At 39.9% G+C, this 26,834-nt stretch overlaps 1 protein-coding gene across 3 annotated transcripts in view; it reads left to right on the top strand.

Annotated features, from left to right (window-relative positions):
• LOC126278540 (intraflagellar transport protein 57 homolog) overlaps nucleotides 1–26,834 on the top strand; it is a 159,876-nt gene that overhangs the window by 53,955 nt on the left and 79,087 nt on the right. For all 3 annotated transcript variants that reach the window (XM_049978715.1, XM_049978716.1, XM_049978714.1), the window contains exons 3-4: nucleotides 8,372–8,534; nucleotides 17,534–17,652. In XM_049978715.1, the coding sequence (XP_049834672.1) occupies nucleotides 8,372–8,534; nucleotides 17,534–17,652 (282 nt within the window). The remainder of the gene's footprint in view (nucleotides 1–8,371; nucleotides 8,535–17,533; nucleotides 17,653–26,834) is intronic.

The raw sequence follows: 26,834 nt of genomic DNA, 5'->3' as shown, positions 1-26,834 counted from the left end.
ACGACTTTAGTGTATAATATAATAAAATGATGTCTATTTGTCAGTTCCATTACACTGTCTAACCACGCCCTCCGAGAAAAAACAGCAAAACATTGTTAATGCCCAATATTATATGTGAAAGTTCAGCATTTCATGAAGATATAGTGTACTTTTCATTACTTCAACCCATTAACCTTTCGTCTTTGTATGGTCATGCTACTTAAAAATGATGCTGCTAGTGGTTGAGTACATAACATGTCTTATGCGCTGATCGAGGCCCAGGAGAAAGATGGGCCGCGGCGCGTACGTCATGAAGAACGGCCTCTGCTCGCTCGTTCCCTTAACACAGCGGGCAAAGTGCGCTTTTAAATCTGTTAACTCGCAACCGGGTGCGTGCATACTAATGAGAATTTCATCTTGTACTGGAATCCGTTATTATGAAGTCTTACTTACTGTTTGTACAACAAAATTTAAAATCAATTCTTGATAGGAATGGTATAACCACTCATTTACAGCATTTAGTCTCTTCTTTGTAACAGTTCTCCTTTCATAGAAGATGTGGTGCCTTACTCAACTGATAATCATTTTGGCATGATTTTAATTGCCAAATTAGAGCCTGTTAGTAGGCCTATGGACTTCCTATCATTGTAGGACTAATAATAGTGGATTCCAATAGATGACGCAATTCTCGTTCATACATACACATTTAGTTACGAGTTAACTGGTGTATAAACGCACTTTGCTGAGTTAAGTGAGCTCGGCCTATGTTCGTAACGTATGCTCTGAATAACTGCCATCATTCGCTAGCGAGATCATGTGACATGAGCTATGACTGGCTGACAAAAGTGCATCGCTCAACGCAATCTCTATTTTAAGGTTTCGGAAGCTACCGTGCTGTAACTTGAAGAATTTGTGTATATACTTTTGCAATACGAAAATAAACTCTCTCCATATTTTCTCACATCAAACATCTTTCCAAACACATTGTTTTTCCTGTTTCCTAAAGTGCTGGGATGTCCTCAGCCAGTATAAGACCTTCACTATTCAAAGAACTGATAGGTTTTACAGCTCCGAGAGAAAGTATACTGTTGCTTAACACGGATGTATTTTCACCTGCTTTATATGTAATTTCATCCGGGAGAAATTGTGTTTTTAACCGGGAAATCCGAAAAAAATTGGGAATTTTTTTTTCTTGTCCACGTATACACCCTGCTCACTTCTCGGTTAGCTATAAATAAATATTTGTTGAAAGTATCTCCACAAGAATGCAAATGCCTTTATTAACAAAAACTTGCAACTGCAGCTAACAGAATCGCTTTTTGGTCAGAAGTACACCATGCGTATGTGGCTTTAATTGGTGTGAAAAGCTTAGAAGGTGCAATTTGTGAAGAACATAAAAAATTGATTACAAAAAAAGTATGCTTGCAGTCTACGTGAGTGCCCACTAGTGCATGCTTGTGTGTGTGTGTGTGTGTGTGTGTGTGCACGCGCACTTGTAGAAGGGGAGTGAGCACATAGGATTTTGAACGGGAAACCAGGCCTAGAAACGACATCCAGTGATGCTATAGATCGTCAAAGTTATAGGTGCCAGTGCCAGTAAATGTTTGTATATACAGGAGGATTCTAATATGATGTTACAGACTTTCAAGGTTGGTGGTGATAGATAAATATATCAATTTGAGGTTAAGGTCCCTGGTTCAGAAATGAATGGGTTGAAAGTTACAAGTGAAAATCATACCTCTGATACCTCTGGCAATGGAATACATGTAACAGTATTGTTGTTGCTAAGAATGTGGTGTATGAAACTTTCATAGATGCTAGTATGGAACAGAACAAGCAAAAATGGGTAATAAACATGGGCTCTAAAATGCCTGCCTTAAGAGCTATGGGCACTTGTTCATCTTCGCTCACATCTCCTCTATTTTGACTCATTCATTTCCAGTATATGAACCCTTACCTTAAACTGGGACATTTATCCTTATCCAACAGAGTAGCTGCTTCCTCTGTGTAGCGCATCCCTAACGTATCAAGGGGTGCCCTACAATTTCCCACCTGGTGATGATGGTCTTGAAATCTGCACCCAAGACCGTCACAGAGTCGTTGAAGCCTTTGGTTGAGACCCTTCATTCATCTCCAAACCAAAGGACCTCATCAACACTGGAAACAATGATGCAAACAGCAAGCTCTGCTTGCAGCCTGCACAACAGGCCAATAGCCTTTACCAACTCCACCGGCTGCCAGTATGAATCAATGATGGCCTCTGAACCCATGTGACTTGTGTCATTGGTGCCAAATAGCTGCAGGCAAGCCCACCTCCACAGCTCGGATAATGGCCTCGGCAGACATACCGAGCACATATTGGCTTTCTTTCCAGCCCCAAATGCTGTCTTCCTAAGGGGCTGTGTGACATGCCTAATGTTGGAGCTCCTGATAACTACCAAGCCCCTGTCAATGTGTGCCTGCTCAGTCCCTGTGAAAGGAATGGTCACCCACTTACCCATAGGGTTAACAGGCAAGGCCAGACACCAAGCCTCCACATTCGCTCTCCGCCTCAAGTGAAAATAACACATTACATCCTGCCAATCACCCCACTTGATGACAGATCCGCAGTGTTGGGTACACTAGAAGATGCCTCCCCAGCAGAGCCAGTGGGTGAAAAATACACCCCAGGTGTCCCATGTGACACACCACGTTCTCTGCCACTGCTATATCCCAAGGCAGCAGCCCGAATGCAGCTGACTGTAGCCAAAAGCACATTTAACTGTTCGTGAACTGCAGCCAGCTCCTCCTGCATCCACACACAGCACACACATATCCTACCCGTCCTAGCAAGACTTACTGAAGAAGTAAACTATAAAAGTTGACAGACACCTAGATATGCAACTTGATACCCTCCTGAAATGTCACCAATGGATATTAATACCTTAATGAACTGTGTAGCTGGCTGTTCAGAAGAAATGACAACTGAGTTACAGATAGTCAAGTAACTGTCCGAGTATAAGCTTACAAACCAAGAAATTAATCCTCTTAAATACAAAAACATGAATCACATTTAAGCAATATGTACTGCTAAGAAAACACAGGAAAAGCTAAATATGTAACTTACTGTTCTGGAGATGTATCACAGGTGGAACCTGGAGCTGGACTGAGTTGTTAACTAGGCTGAACCAGACAGTCGCTTGTCTTCAAAACAAACAAATGAGCAACTACTGCCCTACCGACTGCCTGAATATATACAAAACACATAATTAAACATCTTAAATACAACAACATGCTCAAAATTTAAGCCGTATAAACTAATAAGAAAATGCAGGTAAAGCAAAATATGGAACTTGCTGCCCTGGAGATGTGGCACAGGCGACGCCTATTATTAGTGGATGCAGAAATGCTTTGCAATTGCTAAATATGTCTGGGAACTGGATATACATCATAATCTCCTTCTTCCCCAATCTCTCTGTCCATCTCCTCTTCCACCCTCTCTCCGACCTTGAGTCTTGTTTACTCTCATTCAAAACAAAACCTTGACTGGAAGTTGAATTCACTTAAAATCAATGGGAAAATGGTTGATATCATTGGTATGTGGGGTATGAGGGAGAACTTTCCAGCTGCTGGATCTGTGTGGGCAGTAGTTTCAATGAATGTATTTTGCATAGTTTTAATCTGCGGATCGGAGTCTTACAACTTTTGGATGATTCAGATTCCACAGTAGTATTCTGATCATAAGCCAATAAGCCATAGAAACTATTTTCCTACTTTCTGTTGAATCAACTGAGAGGAACAAAAAGAAACAAAACATAATTATGTGTACAATTTTTGTTTAAAATTATGTATAAGGACAAAGGATATATTTGAGGGAACCCATCTGTCTTATCATATAAATGCTCTGCTACTGTAGTTAAAACAGATTGTGAAAATGTTGATGAAAAGTTTTCTTTTTCGTAGTTTGTTTTAATAGAAAACCTGCAAATTGCTTAAAAAATATATATCAAGAACTTGGAGATATTTGTTAGTACCATTTTCCCTTTATATATTACATATAAAAAAATAAAAAAATATAGCCTTTACCTGCTCAAACATTTCTAAGAGCATCGCAAAAAAATTGAACGAATCGGTCAAGAACTTTTCGAGATATTAGCTAACGACTTTCATCCATTATATATTTTTTATGTATAATTATGTGTTACATACATTAAAAAATATGTAGCGTTTATGTCTCCAAATGTTTATTAGAGTAATTTCTAAGAATTTTGAGTAAAGCAGTGAAGACTTCTAGAGCTTCTAGAGGGGAGGGAGTACATAATATTTTTAAAAGGAACCCATGTCAGGAAATGTCACCCAACGACGTTACGGAGCATCAAAGTTACAGGCACCAGTACCTGTAAAAGTATGTATATACAGAGTACTTATAGAGTGCACTTGAAGGTTTTTTAGGCTATGGGGTAGTTTGAGGTATTCAAATCTATGCACAGATAGGGACATCAGACCGTCTTCAGAGGAAAGACATTTTTACTGTCAGATTTTTTTCAGTAAATTGTCGAAGTATTCGTAACAAAGTTACTGAATTTACTGCCCTCCAGGAAAGTCCTCACACTCAAATTATTCTTGGGACTGAGAGCTGGCTAAAACTTTAAGTAGAGAGTGAGTCTTTGACGGTTTATTAGAAGTAAGGATTAGGCACCTTACTAGGCAGAGTGTTCATTGCAGTCGACAAAAATGTTGTATCCATTGAGGCTGAAATTAAGTTTGATAGTGAAGTTATCTGGTGGCATATAATGGGTCAAGATGAAACTAAGTTGATTGTTGGATGTGTTTACTGGCTATCCAATTCCACTGTAGCAGTTTTAAAGTGATTGAAAGTAAGTCTACTGATGATGTGCATAAATACCCAGATCATGCGATATTAGTTGGAGGCGACTTTAACATACCTATTGTAGACTGGCACGTCTATGGATTCATTGCAGGGGATGCAGGCACACTGTCTCGTGAAGAACTGTTAACACAGTTAGCTGCAGAATTTTAGAGCATATCATGAGTTTACATATAATAAATTTTCTAGAGACTGAAAAGGTGAAGTCCACATATCAATTCGATTTTAGAAATGATCGTTCATGTGAAACTCAGCTTGCCCTTTCCTCACATGCATGATATACAACAAATTGTAGGTGAAGGGCAACAGGCAGATTTCACATTTCCAGGTTTCTGAAAAGCATTTGACTTGGTAACCTATTGCAGAATATTAACAAAGGTATGAGCATATGGAATAGGTTCCCAGCTATGTGAGTGGCTTGAAGACTTTTTGGGGTGTAGTACCCAGTACATTGTCCCCGACAGTGAGTGTTTATCAGAAACAAGTCTATTGTCAGGAGTCCCCCAAGGAAGTGGAATGGAACTACCGTTATTTTCTATGTATATATAAATGATTTGGCGGACACAGCAGGCAGCAGTCTGCAGTTGTTTGCTGATGATGCTGCGGTGTACAGGAAGATGTTGAAGATGAGTGACTTTAGGATGATACAGGATGACTTAGACAAAAATACAGCAGTGTCCTCCTTGACAGAGTCATGTTGTTTAAGTATCTGGGCATAACGTTGCAAAGTGATATGAAATGGAATGAGCATGTGAGGATTGTGGTAGGGAAGATGAATGGTCGACTTCGGTTTATTGCGAGGATTTTAAGAAGGTGTGATTCATCTGTAAAGGAGATCATATAGGGCACTAGTGTGACCTATCTTGAGTACTGCATAAGTGTTTGGGATTTGCACCAGGTCAGATTAAAGGAAGACATTGAAGCAATTCAGAAGCAGGCTTCTAGACTTGTTACTGATACGTTCAAATAAAATGCTATTATTACGGGGCTGCTTCAGGAACTTAAATGAGAATCCCTGGAGTGAAGGCGACATTCTTTTCAAGGAACACTCTTCATAAAATTTAGAGGACCGGCGTTCGAAGCTGACTTCCTCCAAATGCTGCCACCAGCATACATTTTGCTTAAGGACCATAAAGATATCATGCAAGAAATTAGGGCTCATACGTAGGCATGTAGACAATCGTTCTCCCTCACCCTATCTGCTAGTGGAACAGGAAAGGATACAACTAGTAGTGGTACAGTGTACTCTCTACCACACACTGTACAGTGAATTGCAGAATACGTATGTAGCTCTAGATGTAGATATATGTAAAGGGGAGAGGTCTTCAGCAAAGTCTCAGAAAGTTCTTGCCAGATTTACTTCATATGTTTACATGATACTCTAATATACCTTCAGACAGACATAGGCTACAATTTTTTTAATTTCTACGGTATACACATAATTGCACCTGCTGCCGCGCGCTGCTTCACTTACGTATTATCAGTTTTGTTACGGTGAGTGAGTGGGAGTAAGAAAGTTACTAATTTTACTAGATGACTGTGTATGTATTTTTGTAGAGATGTATGTATAAAAAATGTATGCAGTGCCAGTATGTAGTTACATAAAAAATGTGTTTCTATTATTTTGATATATGCCACATCTAAAAGCATACATTATATTTTCTAATTATATTTAAATACCTCAATTTGTTACATTTATGTGGGAGTAGAGTTTTTAGGATGTGAGTTTTGCCACTAGAGCAATACTTGCAAATCGTTTCTCCCTTCTATTTTAACATTTTATGGTGTGTACATTTTTTATTCATCCCCTTGTGATGATTAATTTGTGATTAACATACTCAGTTAATAGAGCATACTCAAATGCAGCCTCCCCAAAAGCCTCCAACATTCCGCGTGTAAGGGTACGACTCTCTGTTTGTCATACAACCTTTAAATGATGCCGTCATTGTGAGTCTTCAGGTGTCTTAGAAGCTGGAAGAGACACATGATGCTCAGCAGTTAAAATGTGATGAGTTTGTGGCTGATTTTAATATGGCGTTATGGATTAAACACATAGAGGATTGTATAAACATTGTGTGCCTTACATGGAGTCATATTATGTAGAATATATCAAACTATAAAGCATTTTCACAAATATAATAAAGTTCAAAAGTAAAAGAGTAAATAGGTTTTAGAAAGAGTAATTATTGTTGCATATTTCATGTTATATTCTCCAAATCAATAAATATGTTGTGCTACACACTTTCTGAAGTTGCCTGTCTTCTTCCTCAGCACCGAAGCTATCTCCATAGCAAATTTTCTCAAAATCAGTTCAGCAGTTTAGTTGTGAAAAGGTAACAGATGGAGTTACTTTTGCATTTATCCTATAGTGTGGACATATAAAATCTATGTTTATAAATGAAGACGGCTTGTAGTTTAAGAATGCTACCAAAAATCTTGCACCTGATACTATAATAAATGTGTGGACGATCATAGGCTACACATATTTTTAACATACTTGGTATATAAGTATGTATGTACTAAAGGGGCAAAGTTGTTGGCAGGAATTCGAAAAGTTCTTTGTCAATTTACTTCAAATATTTACATAATACTCGTAACAAACATTCGAGCAAACATAGGCTACACATTTTTAATGTATGTGGTACGTAAGTTTAGATATACATTATGTAAAGGGGCATCATTATTAGCAAAAATCATGAAAAGGTATTGATCGATGTACTTACAATTTTTACATGATGCTCTCATGAGCATTTCGACAGACATAGGCGATGTAGTTTTGAAATATATGAATATATATGAAATATGTGAAGGGGATATGTTGTTGACAAAATTCTCAAAAGTTCTTCTCTGATTTACTTTAAACTCTTACGTGATACAGTAATAGACATTCAGACAGACATGTGCTACATATTTTTTAAACAACAGTATACTGGTTTTTTGTTGAAGCCTACTATAAGAAGGAAAATCGTAGTCTGTGCTCTGTTGTGAAAATTTGCAGTTTTGTTTCTCCTATATACATTCTTTCTCATCACATGTATTTTTTAAAAATTTCATACACAACAATTTGTAATTTTGTTTTCTTTCTTGGTGTCAGTTTTCACAGAGGACACAAAAATAATGTGTATGGCTTATGGTCAGAATAGTACTGCGAAATATGAATTTGCAATAATTATAAACAAGGCTTAAGGTCGGAGGGGGGGGGGGGGGGAGGCAGGAGGAGGAGGTGGACAAAGAGGAGAAGATGGACAGAGAGAGGGGGAGAAGAAGATTAGGATGTATATACAATTTCCATACATATTTATTAATTGTGAAACGTTGCTTGGTTCGCTAGTAGTATGTATAATAAATGCTGAATCAACCCTCCAAAATTGTCATAGTTATTAATTACTTTCATTATGTGAAGATACTGGATTAGAAATGTGATGTCAAAATTAATAACAACACAATATTACACATAAATGTTATATTTGAAGTTGGTATTCTCAGTGTATTATCTCTTGAGAAAAGATTTGTTTTGCTTTTCAGGCACTACTTCGCAATTAAGACCAACCCTGGTGAACAGTTTTATCTCTTCACGTCTCTGGCAGCGTGGCTTATACGCAAAATGGGTAAAATATTTGAACAGCCACAGGAATATGATGATCCAAACTCTACAATATCTGGCATTCTGGATGTGCTTCGAGAGACTGTGAGTTTTGTTTGAGGTTTATTAAATTTATTTTACTGTTGTACAGAAGAGATAATTTTGCATCATTTATTCCCATTACTGGAGAAACTGAATGTTACAATTCTTGACAAAGCCCTGCAGGAAATTCTGCCCACAAAAATAATGTAGACTAGTAGCTGAGAACAAAAATCACAGTATATGGTCACTGGTGACATATAACTCACATGTATTTGTTGACCACAGTTTTCAGTTACAATAATCACTTTGATACACATATGTTCTATTATCATATACTTTTATGTGAGCAGGCAGTTGATTGTATCGAAAGGAAAATCACATGAGAGAATTGTAAAATTATGAGATAGAGCTGCGGGCTGGTAATTACTTTCAGGATACAAAATATTTTGTGTTACCATTGGACAGTCCTAGCTTTAGGACCTGTTAATTCTTTCTTTTAGGAGAGAGGGTTTTAAAGTTAAAAAAGAAAGATGGGTCACTCAGATCTCAGAAAGAGAGCGACCCATATATTGTGAGGTTAGCGGAAGACAAAGATTTGTGAGCATTAAGTCAAATCCATTTGGTCTGTGCATCCAAAGTGACTACATTGACAATTTCCAGGCTTTCACAGAACTACCTGTACTGAAAAATTGGAGCAAGTGTAACAGCCAGATACACAACTTAGATTCTATGGGACCTCTTTATTCCACATGAAGCTCTTAACACTTCCCAGAAATGTGTCTCCTTGCCTTCTTCACTCATTGATTTCACCACTTCTTCCATTAATTTCCACAACACTTCCACAATATTAGAAGCTGTCAAGTTTTTAAAGCTGTTTCTTTATGAAAATGAGACTTTGGGCTACCCTCTCCTTCTTCCTGAGTAGTCAAGAAGCCATTCTTCCTCACTCGAAATTTTCAACAATGGAAAATCCAGGCTGAAATGTGGCAATTTCATGAAAAGGATAGTTGCTACTCACCATATACCATAGATGCTGAGTCACAGATAGGCACAACGAAAAATCTGTCAGAAAATGAGCTTTTGACCAACAGAGCCTTTGTCAGAGATAGAATACACACACACACACACACACACACACACACACACACACACACACACACATGCACACACACACACGTGTGTGTGTGTGTGTGTGTGTGTGTGTGTGTGTGTGAAGAGGGAGAGGGAGGGGGAGGGGGGTCATGTTTGAGCGCACATACATGGGTGGGTGGGATTACTCTGACTTGACGTAGAATTTATTTTGAAATTCTTGCAAGTTTTCTTTCTCTTTTGCATGTGCCTGTCAAGAGCTCAACACTTCGGCTAGTCGATGAGTGGCCATATAATCCATACACTCTGCCCATGCATCTAACTGCTGCTGAACTTGATTGTCCTTATTTGTCTTGGTAATAAGTAGGTCATCATCATAAGTCATTAACTTATCATTATTCTTTGCAACCCTGTATGTCACCTCGTGCTTTATGTTTCCCATAAAAGCTACAGAAATGGGTGTGAAAGTGCACTTCCTTGTTTGAAACACCTTTTCTGCTTTATTCAGTCTGTTTCCTCTTATTCCAATTTAAAACATCATATATTTTTGGGGTAAATTTCTTTTACAAAATATCTTATGTTTTTGGGGTAAATTTCTTTCACCTAGTCTATTGCGCAGTTTGGCACATCTTTGTTCCTGAGGGCTTCCCATACCATATTGCAGAACACTCTGCCATACACCTTCTTAATATGCAGAAGGGCCATTAGCAAATTTTTCCCATACTCATAATGTTCCTCCTGTGGCTGCTTACCTGTAATGTAAGTCTGTTATCATGGCCTGGTGAGTTTAAAGGCTTACCGGAAGGTGTGGAATTCAGTGACAACCTCTAGATGACACTGCTGCATCTGCAAACACTGCTGTTGCTGCTGCAAGCACAGTTGTGAGGACACACCCATCTTCCCGGCCTATCAGTGCCTATTCTGCCCTTTATAACCAGCATTGCAGCAGCTCGACAGTCAGTCATCATTCCTCAGTGCTATTATATTGATCTCACAACAGACCGTTATTGTGGTACTGAATTCACTATGTCTCCATTTTATTTTCTTGATTTACTTGCTGAACTTGTTACTGTGCTGTGCTGTCTCCATTGTTTTTATTTCTTTTGTTGTTACCCGCCTTTTACTCTCAGGCTCTACTGGTTCTCAAGTCGTTCCCAGTCTTAACAGATTCCAGTCAATACAATTGGCAATGGGTGAAAAAGTTGGCAGTGTCCAATGGATGCCAGATTTGTGCAGCACATGAAGCTGCAACAGATGGTCCTCCAGCAGCAATTGCAACTACAGTTTCAACAACAGCAACAACAAACTGAGTTGCTTTGTCAGGAAATTCACATTTTGAAGGATGAACTGCAGGTTCAGGATACACACTCCATACAAGTAGTGGTCGCTCCTGAGGCAGAGAACCACCCATGCACATTTCCACCTTTTAATGACGCCAGAGAGGTTTTGGTCATGTATTTACAGCAGCTGGAACAGCATTTTGCCACTTTTTGTGTTTCTAATGGCACTCTACAATGGTCATTCTCCCTTTCTGGAGACATTTTTCTTCTTAAAGAAATTGGCTTCACTCTCAAATCCTGTTATGCTCACGTTTGAGAAGAATTATTATTTGCAATGATTCCTTGCTGTCACATCGTCCTCAAGTTCCATCAATACCACAAGCAACTGGCCAGTCATACCACTTGTGGGTGGCAAAACTGCAAGGATTGAGATTCCATTGTGATTACACTTGTGTGAACCCAGCTTGCAAACCTTCATTTGCAGATTCTTTGATTTTAAATATGGTAGTCCAATTATCTCCTGATCTGGGAGTATGCACTGAAGCCATCAAACTGGACAACCCTCCCCTGGATGAGATCTTGAAAATTGCACACTTTTTCGAGATCACACAGGCAACAAATGCCTCATGGCTCAGCAACATTTCAGCCACCAACCTTGGGGGCGGACTTCTTTAGTCTTTTTACCGACAACGGCATTATGTTCATCGATTTCTGATGTGGCAATGGGTTCTGAACAGACAGTCACACCCCATCAATGGAAGCAATGGGGTCTTCTGTCTTGTCCTGACTGCTTTATGCCCTGCAGTCTGCCTGGATCAGTGGATGCATTGCAGTGTTGTAGCAAAGAGGGACATCTCTTAACTGAGCTTATGAATCTTGGACAGTTTTCCTCAGGACAATCCTTCTTCCACTATGTTGTTTATCAACCTCACGATTACAAACCAGGAGGTCCATTTCCACATGGGTGCTGGAGCTATAATTTCTTTGATAACTGTAGTGAAATTGCATGCTTATGGAATATCGTCTCAGTTATGTGACTGGATTTGTGATTTCTTGTCAGAGAGGTCACAGTTTGTAGTAATTGATGGAAAGTCATCAAGTAAAACAGGAGTGATTTCTGGTGTTCCACAAGGTAGTGTTATAGGCCCTTTGCTGTTCCTTATCTATATAAATGATTTGGGAGACAATCTGAGAAGCCATCTTGGGTTGTTTGCAGATGACACTGTTCTTTATTAACAAATAAAATCCTCAGAAGATCAAAACAAATTGCAAAATGATTTAGAAAAGGTATCTGAATGGTGCAAAAATTGGCTTGAATGGTGCAAAAATTGGCTGTTGACCCTAAATAAAGAGAATTGTGAGGTCATCCACACAAGTGCTAAAAGAAATTCATTCAACTTCGGTTACACGATAAATCAGTTAAATCTAAAGGCCATACATTTAACTAAATACCTAGGAATTGCAGTTACGGACAACTTAAATTGGATGGAACACATAGAAAATGCTGTGGGGAAGGCTAACCAAAGACTGCGTTTTTTGGCAGGACACATTGAAAATATAACAGATCTACTAAGGAGACTGCCTACACTACGCTTGTCCGTCCTCTTTTAGAATACTGCTGTGCGGTGTGGGCTCCTTACGAGATAGGATTGACGGAGTACATTGAAAAAGTTCAAAGAAACGCAGCACAATTTGTATTTTCGTGAAATATGGAAGAGAGTGTCACAGAAATGTTACAAGATTTGGGCTGGACATCATTAAAAGAAAGGCGTTTTTCATTGCGACGGAAGCTTCTCACGACATTCCAGTCACCAACTTTCTCCTCCGAACGTGAAAATATTTTGTTGGTACCAACCTACGTATGGAGAAATGTTCACCACGATCATATGAGGGAAATCAGAGCTTGTTCGGAAAGATATAGGTGTTTGTTCTTTCCGTGCACTATAGGAGACTGGAATATGTGAAGGTGGTTTGATGACCCCTCTGCCCAGCAGTTAAATGTGATTTGCATAGTATCCATGCAGATGCAGATGAACCTCCACACATATGCTGTCTTGGTTCCCATGACTTGGCACCGTCCTCTTGTGTTTTGCTTTCATATGATGACAGTTTGATTCCCCTCTGGGGTCAAATGACAATCAACGCTGTCTACAAAATGGTCTCACTGCTGACACGCTGTTCATCGATAGTCATTAAGCTGACAACATTTTTAGTCTGGATGCCTCTTCACAGTCTGGGCTCACCATCACTGATAAGGTTCAAGTCATCTCTGACATGGTTCCCTTCCAGAAGCTCAGTGAAGCAAGTAAAATACCTCAGACAGTTGCTCAGTAAAGATGGGATCCAGCCCACTGACCAGAATGTTTCTTCTGTTATTCTCTGCCCCAACTCCAGTACTTACAGGAGCTGCAGGCATTTTTGGGAAAGATTAATTATTATTCTAAGTTCCTCCCACAAGAGGCCTGCATTATGTATCCACTAAGCTAGTTATGAAGGTAGGGCTTTCATTACACATGGATGGCGGCCCTTGAGCACGCTTTAATGAAGTATCTGCTGCATTTCGCATCCTTCCTTATGCTCTTTTCTCCATCCTGTTCCCACATTTTGGCCAATCATGTGTCTCTCTATGGCATTGGTGTGATGCAAACCCATGGGAATGATGATGGTACTGAGCAACTGATTGACTGTGTGTTAAACTCAGAATTGGAAAAAAAGCTTTGGTGACTATCTTTACCCTTAAGAAATCCTATGTTTACCTATTTAGGGGCAAGCTTACCCTCGTTACAGACCACAAACCACTGGTAGCAATCTTTGGGACATGCTCCCAGCTTCCAGAGCATACAGCACATTGGCTCCAGCATTGGGTGTATTTCCTTAGCTTATCCCATTAAGTACAAGCCCATGGCAAAACATGCAAACGTGGATGTTCTATCTCATCTATCTTTGAGACCGCTCCAGCATTTGACCAACAGCAAATCTCCTGTTTTCACATTGATGTGGAAAAACAGCACGCCTTGGACACGTTACTCATGACAGCTGCTTATATTTGCTGCAGACACACACCACAACCCTATCCCATGGGGAATCGTGTACTATTTGCTCCATGGGTGGCCCACTATCCTTAGCTCCAGGCCTGGGCTTGCCTCTTCCACCATTCATAAGTCATCTCCAATGTTCTCCTGCTTGATACGGAGGTGGATAATGACCTCATCATCCCACCTACACTGCATTCTCATGTTTTTCAACTCTTCCTGTGAGCATTGGGCTATGTTGCAAATGAAAGCCCTTGCAAGGCAACATGCATACTGTTTCCTGGACAGAACAAAGATGTGAAGGCCATGGTGCACAGATGTCAAGCTTGTGTCTGGCACCAGATTGATCTGCCCCAGTCTTTCGCCCCTGGTCCATCATCCCTGGCGTGGCATTCACCTGGACTTTGCTGGACTTTTTCTGGGCTCTTTGTGGCTCATTGTCATGAAAGCTTATTCTAAGAACCCCTATGTGGTCACCATGGCTTCTGCACCACTAATGCTACTCTCAATGCACTCACCCAGATTCTGGCCATCGAATGGCATCCCTGTACCATCATGTCAGACATAGGACCACAGTTCATAGTGACGGCTTTCGGATGTTTCTGCACCTCCAATGGCATCAGGCACAAGTTTACTCCACCATTTCACCGATCCTCCAATGACGAAGTGGAGCATATGATGCGAACGTTTAAGCAACAAATGTTAGAAGTGGTGGGCACTTCTATCACTATAGCTGCACTCACGATGTTTCTGAGCACCTGCAGGATCACCCCTGTCCATGACTGTGGCCTGGTGGAGCTCGTCCATCGATAGCACACACTCACCCTCCTCCGCCTCCTGGCCCCACAGCCCGCGGAACCCCAGACTCTGCGCACCCAGCACCTTCTGCTTATCTCAGTTGTGTTGGCACACTCATATGGGGAAAAAAACTCGTGAATGCTGGTCACGGCGGTTGCCACCCTCGGGTGCCACCTTACACCAGTTGATGCTCTGACAGATGTGGACTGCCAGCCTACCAACCAGCTCTTTCTCCACATACTGACAGCATCTCCGTTGCTGGCTCTGTCAGACCTGGAATGTCTGTCTATGGCACTCCCACATCCTCACAGGTACAACTTGTGCTCCAGGACATCAGCAGTGGTCCCCTTGGATGCCGGCATGGAAATGGAAGTCTTAATGTAACCTCTGCCCTCTTGGCCACAGTCACGGCATCATCATTGTCCATGCTGGCATGCTCCAGCACTTTGCCAGATTCCTCGGTTCTTCCTACCAGCTGCCAGGCTTCTGTGCTATGACTCCCCCTGTGCCATCAGTTCTCCTTCCCAAGCGTCATCCAGGGTGGTTCCAGCCCAGCATGCCCATTTTAAGGGGGGTAGGGTCCGGCCCGGTGAGTTTGAAGGCCTGACACAAGATATCTAACTCAGTGACAGTGATGTTGCAACTGCAGACACTGGTGTCTGCTACCATGAGTACACGCCCACCTTGCTGATCTATGCACACCGTAGCTACTCTTTAAAGTCAGCAGCATAACAGCTACGAGGTCAGTCATGATTTCTGTGCACTATTGTATCGATTTAAGTATGCTATATTATTTTGGTTCTTAATTCAATATGTTTTTGGTTTTCAATCGTGGTTTACTCACCGGACTTGTTATTCTCCCATGCAATCTCCATTGTTTGTCTTTCCCTCATTGTTGTCCACCTGTTTACTCTCAGCTGGCTTACTATGATGCCTTCAGCTGACCTATTTGTACTGGTTGTGAGCCGTTCTCAGTCTTGAAAGATTCCAGCCATTATAGTGAAGTCCATAATTAGATTATCCAGCCTAGAGCCTTCCTGCTATTCCTCCATTTTCTCGGCCCAATTATCTTTCCTAGAATTTCCCAAAAAATATTTTCCCACAGTAGCACACCAATGTCATTCCTCCATAGCTTTGAAATTCTTATTTTCTTTATTATAGACAGGGACAATTATTCCTTTACCACAGTCCTCTGGATTGTCTTTTCAATATTTGAATTAAAGAATTACTTATACAAATTAGAGAGAGCTACCCTCGTTATTAGAAATGATCGTTAGGACGAGAATTTTGTGTCATGATCAGCACTTCTCTCAACATTTTTGAAAACGAAAAGCATGGTATTTTATCCTTTTCGATCTTCAGTTTTTGTTATTGTGCTTTATGATCCATTTTATGGAGTGCCCATTCATTCATTTCTGTGTCCGGTCAGCATTTCCAGAGGTAGGAACTACGAAGGCCTTGTTGTGTCTGACGATCAGGTCCTGTGTTGTGCAGGCTTGTTCAAGTTGAGGACAAATTAGAAGGTGGGCTGGGCCTTGTGTTGTTCCGCACTCGCAAGATGTATCTCCATCAGCTGGAAGAATGCCCCATTTTCGCATGTTGGTCTTGCAAAGACCCTAAGACGAATGAGCAATCTCCAAACAGGGTAGGGCAAGTCATTTCCTGGAGGTATCTCTTTACAGGGATATCAGGCGGTGGCCTGCTCTTCCACCTGATGATGCGATTAGACTCTGGTGTGCCCTCTAGTGGTTGAGTCCTGACAATGAAGCTCTTTCTCGGCTTCAGTCGACAGACTACAGCCTCTTGATCATGCAGTGGATGTCAGGGATCATAAGTTTGCTTAGCCCTCTGTACATCAGCAGCAACAGCCATTTTAATACTGCTGGGAACTATTCCAATGATTGGGTAGATTTTATCGACTGGAGGTGGCTTCATACATTCTGACAAGATTCAGACAGTCTCATTGATTGCAATATCAAACTGTGGTGTGAGTGGATGCACTTCACACAGGTGAGGCATATCTGCAGCGGACACACACAAAGCAAGAGTCAAAATTCTCAGGATGGGAGGACTTTCTCCGCAGGTGGTGGATGTGAGCTTCCTCAAGATGTTATTCCATGAACTAACTTTCAGCCTGGTGTTATGGCAATGTTGTTTGAAGGACAGAGTTTGGTCAAGGGTAACACCAGATATACTGGTGTTGAACAATGCTCCGGTCATTTGCCTAGCCATGGAACGTTCAGTTCCCACCGAACTTCTCTATTTGTAAAGTGAAATAAGCCACCTGAATCTTGGTATTTGGCTTTAGTTGATTGGCTTTGTAGTAGGAGTCAAATGTATCTAGTGCAGAAGTCAACTTTTCCTCTGCTTCTTCAAAAGTCTTTCCTTGAGCAGCCACTGCAGTTTCGTTGACATAGATGAAAAGCCAGGAATTTTCCGTTATGGGCTGGTCATTAATGTAAACATTGAAGAGCACAGGGGTGAGCACTCTGCCATGAGGTAAGCCATTCTTTTGTATCCATCTGCTCTTATGGAAGTGCTGTATTCATGTTTTTAAGTTACATGTGGTTGTGTTTTAATGTTTAGATGAGCTTGAATAAATGCGGGGGAAAGTAAATATGACAAAGGAATATTTTTAATTTATTATTGTAATTGGATTTGGCACAGAATAATGTAATTCAAGTGTTGATAACTACAATGTTGGATATCTTAAAGCAACACGTGCATTGTTTGTGTGGATTTATCCCACTTGGATTTTGTTTTGTATATATTGCATCTTGCTTAACTCTTAGTGATTGCTTTTGTGAATGCATTATTCGGTATTGCCTATAAAATTTATGTATTTGGTTTTTCATCTGTGCAGGGAACACCTGTTACTTTTCCGCCAAACAAGCTGAAGCAGGGCTATGGTGAATATGCCATATTTGTTCTGGACCATCTGGTTGATGCAGCACTGAAGTATGCGGGCTTTAGTTGGAAAAAGTGAGTTAATTTACTTTGTCCATGGCATATCAGAACCCATGATATTTCAGAACTTGCTGAGGCACTCAGAAGTGTTTTGAAATGACTGTTTTATCAACAGTTTTAGTGGCGTACTGTTCAACCTAATATACATTAGACATTACATCCAAATTTTGCAACAACATACAGAGTCTAGTAACATTATATCCTGTGTTGGAAAATGAAATTCAGAATTTCACAGCTCATAAGTTTTCTGACATAAATCAAATTTTTAGCACAGTGCAAAGAAAAAAATAAGTTCACTTTTCTGTGCCAAGTCATATTAACACTTCATTGCATAACCTGTTGCTAGCAAAAGAGCAGCATATCTCGGAGGCATAGATTCAATTAGACATTCGATCATCTCGTGTGTAATCTTTTCCCATTCAGACTGCAGAATATTGTTGAAATCTGCTTTATTTTGATACTCTCTTATGTAATATATCTATCCAGTACCTTCTTCATAAGCTATGTGTGTTTGATATCGCAAGTTTTGACTTGGCCATACCGAAACCTTTGTCTTTTTCTTCCTAGGATATTCATGGGCACCTAATGTGTGATACTTTTGATCATTGTAATTTTGAAAAATCTATTTTCTTGTCATATACTTTCTAGCATATGATAGTGTGTGTTTGTTCAAAATATTCCTGTGATCACAATGTTTCATAATATTGTATGTGTGCTCAAGGACACACAACTTTGGTGCTGAAGCATCCCTGTACTGTAATGTTTCCTCCTCCATGCAACTTAATCAGAATCCGATGGTGTGAATTCCATTTTTTGGCTGCTGGATGACAAACATGCTGAATCCCATTGTAAGACATCATATAATTTTTTTTTTTTTTTGTTACTCCATAATTTCTCGGCTCAAACTTTTGCTGTCTACTTGTAATGTTCTTTAGTGGAGGCAATTCACATCTTCCTATATTTGCTGAATTGTGAAAACATTTCTTGGCTGGACAGCAGCCTATCAAGTCCTGATTGCAAAATCAACATTTTAGTGTAGAAACTTGAATTTCTAGTCCATAATGCATTTTCAGATCGTCGGTAATTTGTCATGCAGCCTTTCAAGTATGTGATACAAACTACTGTACTGTACTGTACTGTCTAATAATTCTATTGATTCTGATGATAGCATTTTTGTGGTTGGCTATGTTGTGGTTTGTTGCTCATCAACTTTATTACTGATGCCAGCTGTCTAGATACTCCAAAAATACTACCAACCTCAGTCTGTGATTTATCTTCTGTCAAAGTGTGTATTACTGCCTCCTTCAAATCTGTCAGATATTCTTCATATTTTTGATGGTGGCATAATTCTGTGTTAATGACTTTAGATTTGTGTAGGAATGTAGCCATTCACAGTCAAGATTAAGAGACTTTAAAATGTTATTTTAAAACACTTTTGACCTGCACTTGTTATTTTTTGTCTTGTACTGCATTACTTATCTACCCATATTGACTTTGTCATGTCATGGAACAAAACACGAATTCCATGTATGCTATGTCCTCAACTTAAACACTTTACTTACATATTGCCAACTTTATCGTACAAAAACACCATGTCAGAATACTTTCCAGTATCACAATATGTTGGCTGGCATTGAAATAAGTAGCTGTTTTGACGTGAATATTACTTTTTACGTTTGTGAATGCCATTGGAACTTCAAAAAGTGATAAAATGTTAGCTGCTGCTACCATTTTATATTACTGTCACCACTAAAATGTGATACACTGAGTGGATAAGCAAGGTGCTATAAAAATGGCACCTACAGTTGGTAGTGACAAAAATGAGAGTAGTGGGTTATTCTGGATCCCTCAACTGACATGGGTGGTCACTAAACTGGAGTAGATTCAAAAACTAAATCGGGACAAAGCTGAAGCTGAAGTCATTGCAAGTCAAACTCAGTAATACCAACTTGCATGCCGTTGAACGTAATCAGAAAGAGTGTGCTTAGTCATTATAGATGTAGATGTATTAGGATGTTGAGCTATTGTAAGTTTTATACACCACAGAGAGGCCAATGAGTCATGCCTGATTATTTATCAACTGTTTGTTGGAATGCATGACCACCTATCTCATCTCACTTACCTCATGTGGTCTGATTTGAAAGATGTTGACTCTGATACTTCTAATGCCTCTGTCTTGTGAACAGTATCAATGTGGAAGTTGTACAATACTAAGTCCCTACCAGTTTTAATTGACAGGAAGATATGGAACTGACCTGGAGAGTGCAGGAATGGACCAGTGAGGAGGGGGGGGGGGGGGGGGGATGATGCCGATGTCCTTGTCCATTGCCTCTTGCATATTGGTCTCAGATCAAGTCAGTTGTGGTGAAATTGGTGACGGTGGGACCAGGTGAACTATGAGGTGCAACATTAATATGGTGAAGTTTGCAGGTTATGGTCATGACAGTGTACAAGGTAGCATCTCCATCAGCACCCAGCTCTACTGTGAAGGTCTTTGATTGCCGCTGTGGGTTCAGCTGGAGTCAAAGACTGAAATATGCTATTGCATAAAAAGGGGGATAGATCTGATGCCAACAACTAATATCCAGTCTCACATCTGACGGCTTTGTACAAAATTCTTGAAAAAGAGATGTATTCAAGAGTAGCTTCACATATTTGTGAAAATGAAGTACTAACAAAATGCCAGCTTGGTTTTCAGAAATGATTTTGGCAGAAAATGCTACATATTCTTTCACTGAACAAGGTATTAAATGCTCTGAATAACCAATCATAACATTTTTTTTTTTTTTTTTTTTTTTTTTTTTTTTTTTTTTTTTTTCCCCCTCTCAAAGGCTTTTGGTTGTACAAATCAGGGATATATTGTAAACTTAAATATTACTGAATGTGTGGAGCAGTGCACAGACAGTTTAATTAATATTTAACGTGAAGAGTACAGAAGGTTGAAATAAACAGTCCACATAATGCACAAAAACCAGCAGATTCCTCAAACTGGGGAGGTATCAAGAATACGACCTCACAAGGTTCAGGTTTGGGTCCTTTATTGTTGTTAGTATATATTAATGACTTGCCACTCTGTATTCACTAAGATGCGAAGCTAGTTCTTTTTGCTGATGATACAAGTATAGTAATCACACCAAACAAACAAGAATTAGCTGAGGAAATTGTAAATAATATCTTTCAGAAAATTATTAAATGGTTCTCTGCAAATGGACTCTAACTAAATTTTGATAAAACACAGTATATACAGTTCTGTACAATAAACAGCACACCACCATTAATAAATATTGAGTTTGAATGCCGGTCTGTAGCTAAGACAGACTATTCCAAATTTTTGGGTGTGCGCATTGATGGGAGATTGAATTGGAAGAAACACATTGATGGTCTGCAGAAACATTTGAGTTCTGCTATTTATACTATTAGGATTACAGCAAATATTGGTAATAAACATGTAAATAAATCAGCTTACTATGCCTATTTTCATTCACTGCTTTCAAATGGCATGATATTGTTGGGTAATTCATCTTTAAGGGAAACGATATTCATTGCACAAAAGCTTGTAATCAGAATAATAGCCAAGATCATGTTGCAGACATTTATGTGAGGGATTAGGGATATTCACAGCAGCTTTGCACCTGCGCGCACACACCCAACACACACACACACACACACACACACTTATGAAATTTGTTATTGATAACCCATGAAATTTGTTATTGATGACCCATACCAGTTCAAAAGCAATAGCAATGTGCATAGCTACAACACTAAGAGAAAGGCTGATCTTCACTATTCACTGCTGTTGGTTAAAGTATACTTTGGTGCAGAAATGGATGAATTACACTGCCACAGAAATCTTTGGTCACTTACCAAACAGCATCAAAAGTCTAACAGATAGCCAACCAACATTTAAAAACAAATTAAAAGAGTTTCTGAATGACAGCTCCTTTTACTAAATGGAGGCATTTTTAGATATAAATTAGTAATCTTACTATTTAAAGAACTTGAATTACGGCTTTTAAGAAAACCTTTTGTTGAACTGACACATTCCATTTAATTAGAAAGTGTTATATTCATGGTCTATGGAATAAGTATTAATCTAATCTAAAGTATTGTGGGAAGGGCATGGGTAGAGTGGGGCTGGCCTACGCCAGATGGTAGGATTAGGGGAGTCTCTGGTCACTGATGTGCTCAGGACGGTGATAAGCCTAGGTGCGGGTGCATTCTATGCTGGCTGGTGTGACCAAAGGTGACGTCTGTGATGAATTGCCTAATCCGTGACCTCAAGCCACTGGTGACTCTGCCCTGTGTCCACTCTGGGGTCTTGATGAAGTTACGAGCACAGATGTGGAAGCCTGTATGTTAAATGAATCAATGGTGTTGGTAGCATCTTGTAATGCAGAGATGATGTCTAGAGCATATAGGGAAATTTGAGAGTGCATCCATAGCTGAGAACCACATAGCTTCCTGGAATGAACCAGAAAAATTGATGTGCACCTGCTCCCCAGGCTACCCAGGTTTTGGCCAGGGAGCGAAACACTGCAGTGGAGTAAGTGTTGCAGGCCCAGACAGTGTGTTCACTCATAGAGTTGATTGTGGACCATTAGACACAACAGTGTGCTAGCATTCTCTTTGTAGTTGTATCCCATTGTGACATGCAAAGCAATGGTGTGATGCTGACCCAACATTCTTCATTTTTCGTTGATAAAAGTATAAGTCAGTATCTTGTGTTCAGACAACCAAAAAAAAAAGAAAAGAATGTCTGGTGTAGTGTTTCCTTCCCTTTGGGTAGGTGCTGTGACCACCTCTGTTGTATTGACATTCCTGGCCCTGACAGCATGTTGTTTTGTACAGACAATTTTGGGCTGGAAGACATAACATTACCGTATTTACTCGAATCTAAGCCACACTTTTTTTCTGGGTTTTGTAATCCAAAAAACCACCTGCAGCTTAGAATCGAGTGCAAAGCAAGCGGAAGTTCTTACGAATGTCGGTGGGTACCGCCACAACTTAGTTCTGCCGTCGAATATATGAAGTGCTACACAGGCATGCTTTGTAGGCACAAAGATAAATACTGGCGCCAAAACTTCTGCATCAGTAAATAAATTTTTTAAAAAAAGGTTGAAGACAAGCTTTTTTTCTCCGCACCGAGTTTCGACCACTGCATTTTCATACATTATCCAATGAAGTAAATACAAATTCCGTATTGTTCATCTTTGAATGTAGCAGCATTTCAATGTACTACGAAAACCCAACTGGCAAGAATGTTTAGGATGTTTGTCAATATGGCTAACTCTACATTCTGAATTTTTTCCTATCTGTGAGAAGAGATGGTTGCTAATAGGAACTTTTATAAATTGTGAATCACATGCAGTATTGTCATCACCATAAGAATATAAACATTTTGCCATGTATTGTTTCGTGTTTGCTGCTATCCCTCTTAAATCCTGTCTGCGTAATAAACCACAAAACTAGAGTGAGACAACAGCAAACGCGGAAGAATATACATATCATGTCATGTTTATATTCGTATTATTCTTATGCTAAACAGTGATAAGTCAGAAATGAAGCGAGGCAATTGACTAGATTTTTAAATCTAAGATGATTTTAATTTCTGTGCAGAATGTAATGTACTAAAGAGGCACCTGCAAAGATTTTCAAATGGAGAAAAATTTTCGCTAAACTCTCGTTCAAAACATCTTCTATCATACGCAGTCTATTATTTGGTTCTTGTTGATCATTATCAAAGAAAGCAGCAGTGTAAGTAACAACAAGTAGCACTCTCTTGCCATTGTTTAGCTAATGAGACGATTCCTCTCTCTCTCTCTTTTTTTGTTTTTTATTGTAAGCGGCGGTAGCGCGCAAAAAAGCAAGCCATGCCGCGATCGGCGACAGGCCGTAAACACGCAGTATCAGAGTACGACAAACAATGCATGACACAGTACAATAATGCATTTCCAGCGTACAGTGACTTAAACACCTATAACAAAGAAAACTGTGCTTATCAGATCAAAGAAAAATAAGCTATCAATTCAAACCAGACAAAGCACATGAAAGAGGAAGGGTACCCGTATAAATACGGACGGAGCACCTGACGCATAGCAATGGCTACCTGGTAAAGCTTAACTGCTAAGCTTACGACTCGAACCAAATTACTGTAGCTCTATCGTCATTCATTTGACCTAAATTGGCTCATATTATGGTGGACCAAATTTGTTTCGATTTGGAGATGCGGCCTAAAACTTTTCTCTCCCCTTGAATTTCGAGTCTCAAGTTTCAGTTGCGGCTTAGATTTGGGAATTTTTTTTTTCCTTGATTTCGAGTCTCATTTTTCAGGTGCGGCTTAGATTCGAGTGTGGCTTAGACTCGAGTAAATACAGTATGCTAACATTTTCATTCTAGTCATCTTCCACTTAAAACATGGAGCAACTGGAGAATGTGGGTGTAGAGGAAGGGTGAGACCATGATGAAATATTCTTCCTCTTAGGTTGGCAGAAGTATAACATTGTGACATGTAGCAATTGCAAAAGGAAAAGAGTGTGTGATATAATGAACCTGTTTCTTTTGATTGCCGTTCTGGGTATATTCAGTGTATTGGTGCATATTAATGAGTACCAAACATATTTCAAAGGGTTACTTAGCAGGAATAGTAGGGAATCCATACAATGTTTGTTGCAGGTTGTTGTCAAGCCCAAAACACACAGCTTCACGTTTCGCATGCAGTCCATGGGCAGATGAGATACAATGTTTACATTTTCATGCCGTGTCATGGGCAAGTAAATGATATCATAGTTTTAGTTGCTAAATATAGGGCAAATCTTTGTAGCTGTTTTTTTTTTCTGGGAGCTCAGAATGGGTGCCCAGAAAGGGTATCAGTAGTGTGTGACCTGTGGTTAACTGAACTTTTGCATTAAAGAGAGGCACGTGAAATTACCTTAGTCCATAAATGGCTGATAATATTCCTTCTCTGCCTGTGAACAATTGCAGTGGGTTGCTGTGAGTGTTATCAATGTGATTGCTTTTAACCTTCGCATGTGCCATGTATGTGCTGATACAATAGGATGGTCCCATCTCGTATTGCAGTATCTCAGTTGCTGATGAGTGATGCTTGCGGGGCATAAGCATCATCAGGTATGGAGTTGTTCAAAGACACTTTTAGTTGCTGGTATGCTTTCTGACATTCATTGAATCACATCGATGGTATGTCTTTGAACCAGAGCTGATTTGCGCGATATGCACTTCCCAGGGAATAAACTTGCTGTAAAATTTTCCTTAGGAAGGACTGTGTTGCTAGATCATCGATGATATCTACATATCCACCAAGAGTTTGAGTCATGAAATTAGTCGACTGCCTAATTAGGCACCTGGTTGAATCCTAAGGTATTTTTAGGTAAGAATCTGTAGTACTAATTTGAAAGTCCATGAGCATAAGCAGTTAGAAAGCACCAAGCCATCATTTAGATACTTGAATGCCACATTACTTTTGTCTTCATTCATATTACTGCGGTGAGTGTTTGTGAGCTGCATCCAAGTATTTATTGGCAGTTGTCAGGAGTGAGTTTCAATAAGAGTTGAGCATCATGTTACTTCTGCCAACACTTATATCTGAAACTGACTGTAGTGCTAAAATCAGAGAAGTTCTCACTTATTCAGAGCCTTATCAACACTTGTTCCCACACATTGTGTATGAATTTTGAAGTGAGGGTGAGGCAAATCACAGTGATTTATATAGTGTAAATTTAGAAGCAGATGTAAAACAGTACTGTCAAACTCTAGAGCTGAGAAGTGATCCTGTACAAAATGGTTCAGAATTCAAAGAAGTCGACTTAATGGAATCATTTGTAAGGGCAATGGGAGAAGTTCTCTGTCAGGCAATGAAAGACTTTTAACTCTTTTTGACACAATCCCCTCTTTCTCAATGAACTATGTCCAACATTTCCTCAGTAAGTATGCTCAATCCCTGCATTGTAACTGGAAAGTCTGCAAAATACTGTATTTGCCTGATTAATAAGACAAGGTTCTTAACCAAATTCATCATTCAAAAAGTACAGGGTCATCTTGTATTCATTGATCAAACTATTACTGCTGAGGTCAACATTTTTAAGTTGTTTAATAGATTATATAGGAATCGTCCTGCATTTACAAATGTAACTTTGGCTGTGGAGGTCACATCTAAGATTTATTTTGAAGTATGTGGAAGGACAGCTGGCAAATGATACTCGCTTTCGAACAGACTCAATATTTTCCGTTATGCTGAGGTACTCAATACATGTTATGGACATTTCCTGAAAAATCACACAACATTTGATTCACACGGCGCTAGTGCAAGGGATATGCAACAAACTATAAACTAGCCACTACAACAATGTAGCATTGGCAATTCATCGATCTTGGATAAAAGGTCACCATCGGACTGAAGCCAGGAGTAAAGTAGTCCACCCTGTGGCACAACATGCAGCTGAACATAACACGCTAGACTTCTCAATGGCTGCTTCACTACCCAAGTCGTCTGGATCCTCCCCACCAACAGCTTTTTTGGACTACACAGGCAGGAGTTATCCTTACAACACATTCTTCCCTCCTGAAACTATCCCAGCCTCAACGTATGATAACCTACTGTAACCACCCCCTCTACCCAACAGTTTCCACCCCCTCTGTCCTATCACTTCCTCCATAATCTCGTCTCCCACCATCTTTGCATGCCACCCTCTGCCAGAGCACCCACTCGTCTTCTCTTTCCCTGCTCCTCTCCTTTTCTGCTCCTCAACCCCCCCCCCCCCCCCTCTCTCTCTCTCTGCCCCATAGCCACCTGTTGCTGCATCTGTTGGCCATCTACTCCCTGCATGATCTCCAGCCATCCATACCCTGCTATCTCTTCCCCTTTCCCTCCCTCTCCAAACTGCAGTTTATGTTCTTTGTTACAGTTGCATTCCAGCCCAAGCTGCCGGAGATGGCAGTCGTTTGTGCATGAGGTGTAAATGGATATGTGTGTGTTTCCCTTCTGACAGAGGCTTCGACCAAACGCTAATGTGTAAGTGTCTTTTCGTTGTTCCTGTCTGCAAGTCAATGTGTCATCTTTACAGTGACCAACAATTTATTTTTTCCTTATGTTATTGATATTCCAACATGGGAGTTTCCTTTGTTTAATTGATTTTGTAAGTTTTTTTGGAAAACACATCTGAAATAGGGACATGAAGGTA

Source organism: Schistocerca gregaria, chromosome 6 (assembly GCF_023897955.1).
Source record: "Schistocerca gregaria isolate iqSchGreg1 chromosome 6, iqSchGreg1.2, whole genome shotgun sequence".
Classification (NCBI taxonomy): Eukaryota; Metazoa; Arthropoda; class Insecta; order Orthoptera; family Acrididae; genus Schistocerca; species Schistocerca gregaria.
This window is presented reverse-complemented; position numbering and strand designations above follow the sequence as displayed.